This window comes from Porites lutea, chromosome 14 (genome assembly GCF_958299795.1).
Source record: "Porites lutea chromosome 14, jaPorLute2.1, whole genome shotgun sequence".
NCBI lineage: Eukaryota > Metazoa > Cnidaria > Anthozoa > Scleractinia > Poritidae > Porites > Porites lutea.
Window position 1 is genome coordinate 10010088 of NC_133214.1, and position 8601 is coordinate 10018688.

The 8601-nt window shown below is 39.2% G+C and overlaps 1 protein-coding gene across 1 annotated transcript; it reads left to right on the forward strand.

Moving 5' to 3' along the window:
• Window positions 1-2844: 2844 nt before the first annotated feature.
• Window positions 2845-8042, forward strand: LOC140923925 (uncharacterized). Its single transcript, XM_073373940.1, has 5 exons — window positions 2845-2944; window positions 3322-3396; window positions 4816-5053; window positions 5347-5675; window positions 7144-8042. Exons 1-5 carry the CDS (start codon window positions 2845-2847, stop codon window positions 8040-8042), a joined length of 1641 nt encoding a protein of 546 aa, XP_073230041.1.
• The last annotated feature ends 559 nt before the right edge of the window (window positions 8043-8601 follow it).

Below are 8601 nucleotides of genomic sequence, written 5' to 3' on the forward strand. Positions count from 1 at the left end.
TATTTGTTTTAGAGGACTTCTTACAGAAAACAATTGTTTTAAGATGGAATGAGTACTCCTTTTGTTCCTATATGGGACCGAATCAAGTGAGAATAACGGACCAAATGCCCAGCCGGCTCAATGTAAGACCCCAAGTGAGTGTTATAAAAACAGGTACATACGAAGGTATTAGCCAGCGACTAATTGGATTTTGTGTTTACGTTTCTGTTGTGGTTCGAAGGTTTGCCACTATTGAAGTTTTTTTTTTTATTTGCAGTAAACATTTTGAATCTTTCCAGACCTCGTTTGATTAAGTTGGCCAAAATATGGAAGCCACTATTACTTCTTCTTCTTCTTCTCGTTAGACAAGAACGGTGTACCACGTGATGTGTAAACCTGTTATAAGATCTAACAAGGAAAGCTTGAACTCTCCTGGTGTCCTTATTCGAATGATGTAGGATGGATATTACGATTAGCGGAAATTGAATGCTTTTTAATAATGGCTTGTTTGTGTCTAGTGTGTCTAGCTCTGCTTGATCCTCTACTCTGGCAATGCTCTGTCCAGAGGTACATCCCCGTATTGGCCATATAAGGAAGTACACCCGCCGGGTAACCATTGAATGCAAGCACCAAGTACAATAGCAAGGTTCAAGAATACAGCATTTCGTAAGTCAGATAACTAATCAACATTAATCTAAAAAAAAATGATTAGGACTGTGAATAAAGTAAAATGTTGGAATGAGCGGAGATGTTACGTGCTAGCAGACGTCATCTCCATCTTTGTTTATGAAGTACCATGCATATTTTGACGTTCTATTAATGTTGACGAAGTAAGTTTAATTACTCTCAAAAAGTTCTTACAAAGTGCGATGGAATTATTACAAATTGCGACAGCTTAGTTTATTACAAAGTGCGATGGACAGTTGTTACAAATTGCGACAGCTTTTTTATTACAAAGTGCGACACGGTTTATTACAAATTGCGACAGGTATTACAAAGTGCGATGGATTTATTACAAATCGCGACAGGTATTACAAAGTGCGATGATTATTACAAATTGCGACAGTACAGACGTCCGTGAAAACGTCGCTGAAAAATAGACTTCGCATCCTTTTAGACGTTTTCGCGATTATCCCAATTTGCCCTGTTACTTAAAAGAAGGGAATTTTGGTTGGAGCTGAAGAGAGGGGGCCGCGCCCGAGTTCATATTTATCGCCTTGACAGAATTTTCACCTGTAGGAGTGTGATAGTGCAAAATATGTACAAGGAACAATGCTAAATAAACGCTGTATTAACTTACCTGTAGTAACACGTTGATTTGACAGCTCGCCAAATTAGATCTTAAAGTTCCGCCCAAAGTGACAGAAAGTGTCTCACTTGTCCTAGTTTGTCTAAGCCTCAAAAACTCGCTTGAACCACGTAACCCCTCATCGGCCGCAGGCAATAATAAGGCCTAGGGACTAGGCAGTATCCACCCGAGGAATTTTGGTAGTCACGTGACCGTACTCCGTCCGAGCGTCCGTCGGCACCACAGGAGAACCCGATGTGAAATCTCACACATTCTAGCTAATTTGCTAATGTCGGAGCCTACAACCTGATATTGCATATCCATGCTGTGGTCAATTGACAGCTCTCAAAACAGGGTATCCGCTGACCAGTATAATATGGCCTTAAGAAGTAACGTGTTTTGTTAAGTTATCCGCTGACAAGTTACTAGTTTTTCAACTGACGGCAGGCTCAATTCCAAGCGGGATTTCTTTGCAATGGTTACAAGTTCGTTGCTTAAATTAAATTATAAATTTAACAACGGGGGCTTCGCTTTTAGCCTTTGGCTAAATCTAAATTTCTTTTACGCTTACCTGCTGTTATCGTAAGGAGACGGGAAACCAGCAGGTTGGAATAAAACACAGATTCCAAATATCTAAAAGTAAGACAACTCAATCTTTAATTCAGACGCTGATTTCTTTACGTTTTAAATTAACTACATGAAAAAATAAATTGGCCAATAAATCGGCGGCTGCCCATCACCATAAATTGTTCTCTAACCATTCTCAATTGTTTTATTTTATTTCTACAGCTATCATCAGTGATTGTTTGTTCTCGGAGAGGCGGCAAAATAGGTTAATTAATAAATAAGGGCCAAGAAAAAGCTAGCGTTCAAAAGTGATGAGTGGGCTGGTTCGGTTTGTATCAGTTTTCAACGAACGGACAAGAAAGACAGAAATACATATAACGAGTTAAATTCTCCTAATTCACATCGTGATTTTGTTGGGGATGTTTATGGAGTTCGAGCTCCTTACATATTGTTCTTCTATGGCGAAGCGTGGTGAGTCGTATAAAAACTAAGTGCCACACTAGATTAGCAAAATCAAAACACTGTTTATTTCCTGAATCAGAGCAGGCAATAACCGAAATGTTCGGCAAACGTTTTAGTAACTACTTACTTGATTTTTCGCACAATTCACATTACATTTCGTTATCATTTCGTGGCAATGGTCACTCATGAGAAGGTCAGATGGTTGGCAAGTTCTTGTTGCCAAAGATTTTAAATCGTTTGCGTCGTATCACAAGGTAGGTTTTTAGTTAAAGCCGATTTATTAATCTCCAAGCAAATGTGGTCAGTGTTTTCATTTAGCCCGACAAAAATCAATGGGGGCGTCGCGTTTAAGACAATAGTTTTTTTTTGGATCATTATGTAAGTTTGAGATTTCTACTAAAAACTTGCAATATACAATAAGTTGATTGCAGATTCATTTAATTTTCAGGAACCTGCAAAAAACATGCGGGGAGAAAATTTTGAAAAGAAAATGAAAAATCGCAGATATTAATTTCCTCACTGACGAGAAATTTGGGACCAACTAAACCATGTGCGCATGTCTGTGTGTGAGCTCATTATTCATGAGTATTCTCCTAGCGTCTTTTTCGGAAAGCGCCAATGAAGAGAGTTTGGAAAGCAAGAGGACAGGTAAAATGCTGCTAGCAACACAGAAGACCCTATAAGAGTATCCCAGACAAAATGCAAACATCAATATCAGCCACATTTTCTATATAAAGAGCAAACACAAAAGCTAGGTCATATATTAAGGGCTTCCCATGCATCAGGAAATCACCCGGTTCTAGTTTTAAGTGCCTAACAGTACTACTTTCCCCTGGATTCAGTCAAACCGTTCTTATAGATAGAGTATGACACCTGCCAAGTCATTTATAGTACCTGCACATAATAGTGCTGTATCTGGCTTTTTATGCATGGCCTTGGTTTCCTTACCTATTATCCGAATTTGTATACCATTGACATTAATCAGTCTAAAACAAATAAATAAACCGGCTTTGTTATCTTCCTAGGGATGACTACATCTTCAATTGAATCCATCGTGGAAGCTTTATCCTTGAGATTTTTTCATTTGGCCAAGCAAAAAGGTGTGTGCATCCATGAACAACTTTAAGAAATCAATAACCAGTCTCCATAGACTCACTCATGATATAAGTAAAGTAAGTCTTAATTATTCTTTACCAAAAAATACAACACTGTATTGACGGATCAAGGAGGAGGGTCGGGGGAGTCTGGTGGAACATCTAAACCAGTGTGAATTGATTATAAAACCCAATGATCATTTGCACTGAAACTGAATTTACTACCCCTGATGGTTCCCACGTTTTACTAGGAATAACGACGTGTAACGAACAAAATGTTAGAAACGATTACTTAAAGACAGAGTGTAATTTGAAAAAGTACTAATTAAAGTATTAATGATCATTACTAAGAAAAATCTTGACGCCTCCGATAAAGATTTCTGGATCCGCTACTGCACTACCAGAAAGTATGATTGGAAGGCAACGAAACGGCTGTACATTGTATAATACATTTCTGACCTCAACAACCGCATCCTCAGTGTCTTTGATACCCTTTCCTCCTCTTGCAGCTTACAAAGCTTGCGTTTAAATACATAGACTTCAGGGTCATATCTCCATAACGAATGCATGGCTGCTGAATACATGAGGAGAGACGTTATCTCTAGTTTGGAGATGGTTTGGACCGGTAGTAGGTGTAGAGAGTCAAATAAAGGAATAAAGTAAGGCAGGGACCAACTCTAGGTATCTATTTTAGCGGGTTCTCCATCTTATATAGGTGTTCGTTAAGAGAGAGTCGACTGTATATGTATGAGCCAAAGGCGCTCTCCCGCGGGGAGGGGAGCCCGGAATGGCAATGGCAAGGAAGCTGTCTAATAAATGTAACCGTTGCATCTGTCCTGTACTGGTCGTCTGACAAAGCAGCAATGAATCGTTATTGCACATTAACATACTAGAAAATACACTACACAACCGCGTTCGAAAGCGGACATTTCCTAAAGTAAATAAATTTTATTACAGCCGCCGAAGGAGTTCTGATCATTAACGAACGTTTTCACTCGTCATTTCATAGCAGTTTTCAAAAAGGGTACCGTAAAATTCCGAAAATAAGCCCCGGGGCTTATATTTTTTAAAGGCCCTTTTTGAGGGACTTATTTTTGGAGGGGCTTATGTACAGAGGGAAATTTGCGTTTCAAAATCGATTGGGCTAGCTTGTAGTGGGAAGGAAATTTACCATTTTTGCTTTGTTCTAGTTTGTATTCGAGGGCAAATTCTAAGTACAAGCCCCCCGGGGCTTATATTCGGAGGGGGGATTTAACGGAGGGTTTTTTGCGTTACGATTTTGGGGTGCTTATATTTGGAGGGGCTTGTACATGGAGGGGCTTATTTTCGGAATTTTACGGGTATTAATGCATAAGCCGTTTAATGAGGTCTCAGACAGGTCTCATAACTTTTTACTTTTACTTTTTTTTTTCTTTTATTCCAAAGGATCTGGTTTAACTGCTCAAATACAACTCACATTAGCAATACCAAGCACTACAACTGTAGGATCCAGGAATTTCTTATTACTCAAAACCTTTGCACGAAAACTTGTACAAGAATTCAGTGTGTCTCCTTCAGGGACAAGGGTTGCCATTGTGACTTATTCACAAGACCCACACCTGGATTTCAGCTGGCATGAATTTTTTAACATGGAATGCACGTTGAAAGCCATCTCATCTATTAGGTAAATAGCTCAAACTGTTAAAAAAAAACAGTTATGTATATAGTATACTATCTAGATAAATTATAGTGTGACTTGTGAATGGTGAATATTTACCAATACTTGTTTGTCCTGAAAACGATCGTCAAAATTCAATATGACGTTTCGACACCCTCTGTCTCTCTGAGTTAAGAGCAATTTTATAGCCCCCACTATCTCTAACTTATTTTGAGACAGCTTACTAACTCGCAGGTCACAAAATAAAATCAGTAATGTATTTAGCAGTGATTTCCATCCAAGATGTTCTTTCTCTACAGATTTGCGGCTGGACGAAGTGCCTCTTTAGATCACCTTCTCCACTTCCTAACATCAAACCTGTATTCACAACCAAAAAAAGAGAAGCTAAAATCCCAACAACTACTTTTTCTTATTGCGGAGAGTAATTCATTTGATTCTTCAGCATTGACTGCTCTTCGTGCCGCCAAAACATTGGCAGACAATGGGGTGGAGGTGTTTGTTTTTAAAGTTGGCGGCAAGCAGGTGATCAATCTAAGCAAAGTTGCAAGTGAGCCATCGGATACCCACGTTTTCCAAGTTAACGACTTTAAAGATCTCTTAAAGGCATCAAAGGCTTTTAATGGCAAAGGTAAATAAGTTTTAACTAAGAACGTGCGAATCTTTGAGTTTATCAAGCCGTGTAAACCTTAAATTAGTGGTACAATGTCCCGCAGATATAACTCCTATATTATTTCGTTTACAAGAAATGACAATTACTTTCCGCTAAAAGGAGATTGCTTCATGCGATACACAATAATTAAATTACAAACAATTTGGAGGAGATCCCTTTAGTATTTATAATCAATAATCTCCCTAATTAAGAATACTCTCAGGAACCATAATTGAGGAAGGAGACTGCAACTAGCACCTTTTCCAGTAATAGGGTTGGTTCGATCGAAATAGCCAAATGTGCTATTATTAGCACAAATTGTGCCATCTCGTGTGACAAGCGCGCGCATTTTTTCTGCGAGGACGCCACGCAAAAGATAACCAGACAAAATGGCGTCGGAAATTACCTCCGTAAGAGATGAATAAATTCAATTTTTGTCATAATTGCGTCCTCTGAATTTGAGGCAACACCTTGAGGTGAACCTCTTTGACAATAGCTCTAAATGTGAGGAATGTGGATGTAATTCTGCTTAATTATGTTAAACACCGCGGTGAGAGTGACAAAGAGATGTCGTGCGATGGTGAATAGACTGATTTACCAACAGGACGGGAAAGTCAGTTGACGACGAGAAAGCGCGCGGAAAGGACTAAACACGACTCCCGGTGCTCAGTTTGCCGCTCTGCCATTGGTCAAGCCAGTTGTTTGATTTGCGCACGCCGTCGTCAACTGACGTTCCCGTTCTGTTGCCAAATCAGCCTCACCCTAATATCCCGTTCGGACGAAACAAACAGTCAAAAAAAAAAAGTGCGGAGAAAAGGAGGGCGGGACGTTAACAGCAACAACAACAAAAAAATTATAACTAATTTTCCTAAATTCTTTGAATTTATAACAAATACAGCTCCACAAGTTTCAAACGGTATCTACCGTCAGAATTTCATGGAAATAATACTTTTAAATATAATAATTTTCCCAGTTGAAGGTATCCTTGGCAGCGTGGCGCAGTGGTCTAGGAGCTGACCTTCCGCGCAGATGTGCTAGGTTCGATTCTCGGTTAAGCCGTTTTTTCTGTGTTGTATATATTTTTTCGTTTTATTTTTGTTTTGTTTTTAATCATATTTTTCCCCTTGGCTTGTTTCCCTTTATTCTTGCTTCTGGCCCATTACAGCCTCGCGAGGTTTTTTGGGATAAAAAACTGTGTATGCATTGCCTATCAAGATATGAACCACTTGGAAAGATATAAAACACTCAAATAAAGTTGTAAAACGATCGCCCATCTCCTGAAATTCCATACAAGAGCCATGCCAACTCTTGGGTTCCCGTGAGAGTTTGTGACGTTGAGTGTGGTGCAGTTTGTTCTAAAAAGAGCTCATTTGGCTATTTCGATAGAACCGCGTGGACCCCTCACTTCCGGTACGCTACCTGATTATGGCTCCTGATACTCTTTTAGGATTCAATCACAGTTGTTCTGGTGAAGGAATAGTTTACGATGAATGTAATCGCCGCTGCCATTGTAAAGTTGGAAGACCCAGCGATTGTTACAGAATACGAAAGGAATTCACAGAAATGTCCTTTAGGGAACGGCGTCGTTACGTGAGGGCCTTTAAAGCAATATCTACGGAAGACCCTTATAACAGGACCTACGATGCTCTCACTGCCCTTCACCCCATTTTTTTCAAAGTAATTCACGAGAAAAAGTTTTTTTTTCCTTGGCATCGCTGGTATCTGTACCAATTTGAAAATCTTCTTCGTCGAGTGGACTGCCGCGTGACGGTGCCATATTGGAATTGGGCACGTGCTGTTTCAGAAAACCGCCTGTGGCGCCACACGGGATTACGAGATATCTGGAATCCGGGGACTCACGGCTTTGGTGGCAATGGTGACTCTAGATCTGGTTGCGTTCAAAGTGGACCTTTCAAAGAAGGAAAGTGGTCACTACCAACATGGTTAAATTCAGAATGTCTTTCCAGAGAATTTGATTATGACACCGATCTGCCAGGCCAACGATTTGTTAATAATCTAAATCGAATAACTTGGAGTCGGTTTAGCAGGTTTGAAGCTGCTGTTAACCGTATGCACAATGATTTTCATGATGCCATCGGCGGAACAATGTCTGAAGATGAATCTGCCGTTGCACCTGAATTCTGGTGTCACCACGCCTTCCTGGATAAAATCTGGTCCAACTGGCAAGATCGTGGCTCTAAATACAAATTTGCATATTATCGGAGTATAAACAGGACACTACCTGGGGGGACACACTTTGGAAGGGAGTTCATGGACCTTCGATATCAGCCGCAATGTGCAAGGGTCCTATATGAAGAGACACGAGAAAGGAACAAAGATCATTAAAGAACGAGGAACGGTAACTTAACCGCAGTATAAACTACAAACAGAAGGATGACTGACAATAAAAAGGATGACGCTGATAACGATTTAGACGATGATGATGATGATCAGCATCATCATCATCATAATAATAATAATAATAATAATAATAATTTTATTACTTAATATTATAACGCGTAAATTCGCATGTGTATATGTTGAACGCCAGAGGACATAGTGTCATTCACGGTAACTGAGAATACCAAAACTGTAATCCACTTTATTTTATATTATTTAGTTATTTATTGCCAATGCCTGATAACATTTGTCTGTTGTATTTTTACATTTATTTAAGCAAAATCTGGATCAAGGACGTCCGCTGCTATGAATCGTTACCACTAAAAATTCAAACATTTTTTAAATTGTTTGAATTTAAAAAGTTTAAAAAGTTTAAAGCCAAGTGCAGAAAATTCGTTTTAAGAAATACTTTTAAGGATTATTCTTTACAACTGATTCAAACTAAAAAAATCCTGGATCTGGGATGTAACGCTAACTTAAGCATAACAATAGCTTTAGGGTCAGG

Excerpts from the sequence above, each read along its gene's own strand:
- LOC140923925 (XM_073373940.1), top strand. The coding sequence starts at position 2,845 with ATGTGCGCATGTCTGTGTGTGAGCTCATTATTCATGAGTATTCTCCTA. Across the intron at positions 2,945-3,321 it reads TTTGGAAAGCAAGAGGACAG|GGATGACTACATCTTCAATT; the intron begins GTAAAATGCTGC and ends TTATCTTCCTAG. Across the intron at positions 5,676-7,143 it reads AAAGGCTTTTAATGGCAAAG|GATTCAATCACAGTTGTTCT; the intron begins GTAAATAAGTTT and ends ATACTCTTTTAG.